General features: G+C 42.4%; 1 protein-coding gene across 1 annotated transcript; it reads right to left on the bottom strand.

The window, feature by feature from the left end:
* Window positions 1-3,373: 3,373 nt before the first annotated feature.
* Window positions 3,374-4,766, bottom strand: LOC132070156 (taste receptor type 2 member 40-like). Its single transcript, XM_059466785.1, has one exon. The coding sequence runs from the start codon at window positions 4,764-4,766 to the stop codon at window positions 3,831-3,833; it is 936 nt and encodes a 311-aa protein (XP_059322768.1). The 3' UTR covers window positions 3,374-3,830.
* Window positions 4,767-6,000: the final 1,234 nt, after the last annotated feature.

Genomic DNA, 6,000 nt, shown 5'->3' on the forward strand with positions numbered 1-6,000 from the left:
GTATGAGAGTTGTTGAAGTTCTCACACTTACACAATTTTTGGCACGAAAATCTTTTGAAAAGCAGTTACTTTCTCATCCATTTTAAAATCTCACTTTCACCTTGAAGAAACATAAAAGTGTGTTTGGTTTTTTGACAGGAATAGCTCTGTAGCATGCTACAGACAGACACTTCCAAAAGAAAAAGGTAGGTGAGCAAATATGTATCACTTCCCTTTTAGTAAAAGAAAACTGTGGAGCTGCTGTTTAAATTCAACGCATTAAATTCAGCTCTTTTAAGCTCACTCATGGAATCACAGAATCACAGAAAATTTTGGGTTGAAGGGGGCCTTAAAGACCATTCAGTTCCAATGCCCTGCCATAGGCAGGGACACCTTCCTGTGGAGCAGGCAACTCAAAGCCCATTCAGCATTGAGCCTGAGCCTCTTGCCACAAGACAACCAGCAAATGTCTGTGTGATCTGTGTGGGGTTCAGGGGCAAGGTTTTGGCAGCTGGGAGGCTGCAGGGGTGGTTTGTGTGAGAAGAGACCAGAACGTGCCCCCGTGTCGCACAGAACCAGTCCCTGTTACCCCCAAAAGGGACGGACCATTGGCCAAGGCTCTGCCCACCAGTGCTGCCGGTGACATCTGTGTGACAACTCATTTAAGGAAGGGTAAAGACCAGTGCACAGCAACTGTGAGTGAGAGGACAGAGAGAGAAATGTGAGTGAAACAGCCTTGCAGACAGCCAGGTCAGTGAAGAAGGAAGGGGACAAGATGCTCCAGGCACCAGGGCAGACATTGCCATGCTTTCCCTGGAGAGGACCGTGCTGATGTAGAGTGAGACCCTGCAGGCGCTAGCAGGGTCACACTGCAGCAGATATCCACACTGCAGCCTGAGGAGAGCCCCCTTGGCAGCAGGTGATTGTGCCCTGAAGGAAGCTGCATCCTGTGGAGATCCCACCATGGAGAAGGTTCATGGCAGGAGCTGCAGCCTGTGGGGATCCCGTGCTGCAGCACTTTGTTCCTGGAAGATTGCACCCTGTGGAAAGGATTCCCCCTGCAGTCCCCATTCCCTGTTCCCCAGCCCCGCTCAGGGAAGGAGAAGATGGGAGTGTGAAGAGGCAGGGATGGGGGGAAAAGGTTTCTGGTTTTGTTCTTTCTTTCTTTCTCACTCCTCTAGTCTGTTATTGATTGGGAATCTCTTATGGATTAGAAATAAGTTCAATTATTTTGCCCATGTTGAAGGGATCCCCAGAAGGCAAGGCAAAGACAGTGAGGGCACTGTCAGGCCTGCAGTCCACCTACAATGTGGGCAAGGACAGTAGATAAGCTCTGTGAGAACAATTAGGGACAGGCACATGTCCAGGGATTGCCAGCCATATCCAGAGTGAAAAGACATGCCCAGGATCAAGCCAGTAATTCCAATCTGCAGGCCAGGATCAGTATCCAAGTGAGCCAAGCAGGTGGAAAGGCCCAAGCAAAGCTGCAGCAGAGCTCAAGGAGAGTCCAAGGTACACCCAGTAAGCTTAGGAGCAGCTCCTGAATGTAGAGGGCTCCAAGCCCCACTGAGGCTTCACTCAGCAACTTGCTAAAAGGCCAGTCAGGTGGACTGTGGAAGCTGGCTCTGAAACAAGGCAGCCAAACCCCAAAAGCAAGGCCTTACTTTCAGCAGAATGTCAATTCATAGCCTGGCACACAGGTTTTTTTTTTTTTTTTAAATCCTGCTGTGATGGGCACTGAAAATTGACTCCATTGCATGTTGTCCTGAATGTCAATGATGAAAATTCCAGGCATGCTTATAGGAATGGAAATCAGAGAAGGATCCTGTAGTGATCTCTCATGTACATAGTTGCGTTTCTTGCCTTGAGCTAAGGACTCTAATGAGATTACTTGGATTTTTTTCTTGGAAAAGATTGTGCTTAAGATAATAAATGTGTTCTTCTGTCTTTCTCTGATTTTGTTATTGATTATTATTTTCATCATTAAATTATAGAAACCCAGAAGAGTGCCTTTAAAAAAAAGGGCTTTGTTTCCAACGCTGGCTATTGTTTTTTGTTATATGCGAGCAGTTCTGTAGAAAATTTAGTGAGTTGTTTTTCCTGGACGCTCAATGAAAGAGGTACAGTACAAGATGATTTGCATGATGTCCTTCTGGCAGTGTTAGAGCAAGATGAGCTTTGAATTTGGTTTGTTTTATGATTTGATTCCCCGTACCAGACTTGAATCAAGCTGCAAGAGGGTCTGACTAGCAATGGTGTGTATGCAAATCATTCATATGTTTTAGCTGGGTCTCAGTCCATGACTTTAAAATTTTTTCAGGTTGATATATGGTTAATTAAAATGTAGGAATCAAACCAATTTCCATCTTATGGAAAAATAGACAAATATATAAAAATGTCTACTTTCAAGCAATATGTGTGATATCAGAGAACCCCAACTGCTGTAATTCTCATCTTCTTACTAATACAGAGGCTGTTACTTTTGTTTTTCAAAACAGGTTTTTATCAAATTTATTTATTAACTTATCCAGTAGAACACAGGGATTAAGTAGATGGTGTATATAATGCATGTTGAAGATATTTTTATTCATGTGATAATAATTAGTTGGGTGGTCCTTTGCATGAAGGAACATCTAGCAGGAGATTGGCCCTATGAGGTGCCTTCCAATATCTTTGCCAGTGTTCCCTCTTAGATCCCCAAATTCATGTCAGTGAACTGGATAACTATTTGGTTTAATTTTATAGAAAGGAAGCTTTGGAGGGAAGATGTGCTTAAAGAGGCAGGAAAACAGCACAAGAACCCGCTTTTGAATCCCATGTGCATGAGGAATGTGGAATAAGGGAACGTTAAACCAAATGGTGTGAGAGCAGCTGTTTGGGGTGTCCCTGCTGAGCAGCCGTGTGCCTCAGAGCTCAGGCCTGAGCAGGACAGCACACACGGGTTGTGGGTTGAGCACAGCCCACGTGTTCTGCCTGTTGGTGTGGTCAGAGAGCTCTGAGGTTTGTTCCTGAAGGCCGGTGAGGGGAGAGCAGGGAAGGGCAGAGGATGGACCAACCCTCCCAACACGGGTGTCTCATGGTGCTGGGCTGGCAACCAGCATGGTGACAGTGCATGGTGCTGACAATGGCATGTCAGGGTGCCATTGTCATTGGCTCAACTTATACCATCCCTGTTAAATGGCATAAAAATGTTCATGGAAGCCGGTGGTGTCACCTGTGGCACAAATTATGTCATGAGGGAAAGGAAGACTCCATCTCAAGTTATCCTTGGACTTGGTATTTATTAATTTGTAGAATAAAGAAATTCAGGCACAGACTCAGCTCAATTACAGGTACATTGCTTCAAACAGATTGACAACATCCAAACCATACACATTGAACCAGGATGGGCATAGTGAACACAAGGCTCAAGTCATGTATCTTTCAGTGACAGTTTCTTTAAAAGTGAATATACTCCCCCTGCAGCTGGAAAAGGGTCATGAAGCTCCAATTGTGATGTAACAATAATGCGCTGACAACAATCATTACTACAGGAAGAGCAGAAGAAGATCAAAAGGCTGTTTTGTTCTTTACTAAATCATACAGGAATCTGAGTCTTGGCCTTGTTTTTCTCTTGTTCTATAGCAACCATGGCAATTTGCAAGGAAAGTGTAGCAAATAGGAGACAACTTGTACAATTTTTCAAAATAAGACTCACATCCAACTAAAGCAAATTTGCACTCTTCATGATTCCAGATCAAGGGCCTATTAATTAATCTATTAATTCCAGTGACTATTATTTTATATTTCTGACAACTTCATTTTAATTGATTTGGATCTAAACTAGAAAGTCAAGACAAAATCATGATCTTTTATATGGATATAGACCTGACAGGACAGTTAATGTGGTCCCAAATCCTAGCTGGCAGCTCTTGAAATTTGGGATTGCTCCAAATTAAAACCATTGTGTGTCCTGTAGGACAGGCAGCCAATATAACTATACACATGCATTCCTCATCACTTGAAAGTGAAAAAACTCTGCAGTAGATGAGAAGCAAGCAAATAAAATATGTAATGTAAAGGACAAGGAAGGAGCAGACTGACTTGATGGCTTTCATATGGGCCTCCAAGCTGGGATCCCTGAAGCCACTTGCATTATTTTGCATGCGTCTGGTGTGTATCCACAGAGACCAAATCAGCAGTACACTTGAAACAACAGACAATGTTAAAGGCAAAGGTGTACTTGCATTCCAGAGATAAATCAATAAAGTCAGTCTGTCATTCTTTGTGGTTCTCCTTGCTGAAGAGTTTGTCATGGATGAAGCAGCAGTGATGTTCTCGTGCACACTGTAGACATCCCAGGTGAAGGGAATTGCAGCTGTGAAGGAGCAGAGCCATGATGTGAGCAGCATCCAGGGCATCAGCCTGGCAATTCTCAGCTTCAGCCAGATGAAGAAAGACTGTGTAAAACTGGCAACCTTGATGCAATAGAAGACACTAAGCCAGGCTCCAAACCAGAGGCTGGAGTAGTTCAGAAAGGTAAAAATTGTCTGGGAAGCTATGTACACATTTTTGGTATAAATGAAGGGTTTGTAAAATATAGTCATTAGGAAATTCAATGTATTCCATGACTGCAAAATTAATCTAGATGAACTCAGTGAGATCACGATCATATCATATGGGGGCCATGTTTTGCTCCCAATGCAGCTCAATGAACTGGCAGCCAAGATAATTCCATTACCCAGAATTCCTGCCATAGATTCAATTATAGCAATTGATAGACAAAGGAGAGCAAAAGATGTCATCATTGCAACTGAAGGGCTTGTGATTATTACTCAGCTTCTCGCGGGCTCCTGAGAGCCTCAGATCTGGCAGGCACTGCCAATTCCAAGAGTTGTTATGGGCAATGCTCACCTATTTATCTCAGGGGCAGAAGTATCCTAATGACATTTATATTTCTGCTGTTTTACATCTTGTTTTCTGGGTTGATGTCTCAGCTGCTTGTTCTAAGCATACAAATGGGGTCAAGATTCAATTACATAGGTTTCATTTTTGTGGAAGGATTTGCTTTGTAAAGCTATGGAGCAGGTCACCTTGGGTTTCTAGAACTGTGGATCTGGATCCACAGATCTAGAACTGTGTATAGGGCACTACAGTATCCGATGCCCTGCTTTACATGCCTAGATTTGTTTTTTTAAAATATCTTAGACCTTAATCTCTCCCTGTCTTGCACTGTCATGTCTTCTTTGTTTATGAGAGTAATCTCTGTGGCCTCTTCTAATACTGAAGCAGGTCTTTATCAGATGTATTCAAATATCTGCTAACAGGCTTGGTGGGCATGCAACAGCCAATCAAGGTATAAAGGATTTTCGTCATCTCTCCCCTGTCATTGCACAGTATTGTAAAGGTTCTAATATTTCAAGTTCTTGTTTTTATGAAGTAAATCAAATTGTTGACATCCTGTAGCACCTTTTGGAGGTCTGGCTCCAGTTTCTTTGCTGTAATAACTCATCTATGAATATTGCAGTGAACGAATTCCAGGTGTGGTGATGACTACAAAACCCTACCACCCAATCCTTCTCTTATGCCAGTCAAAGCAGCTGTTCCACTGGTCTTTACACTTGCACAGCTCTTACAGAAAACATTTTTATTAAATAAATAATTTTCTGTGGAGAATACAGCTTCTGTGGTAAATCTTCCCTTCAGTGGCTTACAAAAGGTAGCTCTTCATTTATTTCACTACTGAAACAGAATTTGTCAAATACCTTAATCTGAGGCATTATAGAAACATTTGTACTTTCACCCACTCAGTAATCCACTTCCACTATGTAATTTGTGCTTATACTTGTCTCTTCAAGCCTTTAGCAGTATTTTCTATGTGTCTTCTAACAGTGTTTGCTGATAACAAAATCCATTTTAGTTTGCTGCTGTATTGCTTTCTGTGTATTTTCTCTATAGCTTTCTGTGTATTATCCCAGCCATTTTTACTTTTTAAGGCAGAAAGAATAAGTGTTTATCTGGTCCTATGTGACATTTTTTCTT

The sequence above is a fragment of the Ammospiza nelsoni genome, chromosome 2, assembly GCF_027579445.1.
Source record: "Ammospiza nelsoni isolate bAmmNel1 chromosome 2, bAmmNel1.pri, whole genome shotgun sequence".
NCBI classification, from domain to species: Eukaryota; Metazoa; Chordata; class Aves; order Passeriformes; family Passerellidae; genus Ammospiza; species Ammospiza nelsoni.

What these genes read in the sequence shown, in the direction of transcription:
- LOC132070156 (XM_059466785.1), bottom strand. Translation starts at nt 4,766, where the DNA reads ATGATGACATCTTTTGCTCTCCTTTGTCTATCAATTGCTATAATTGAA.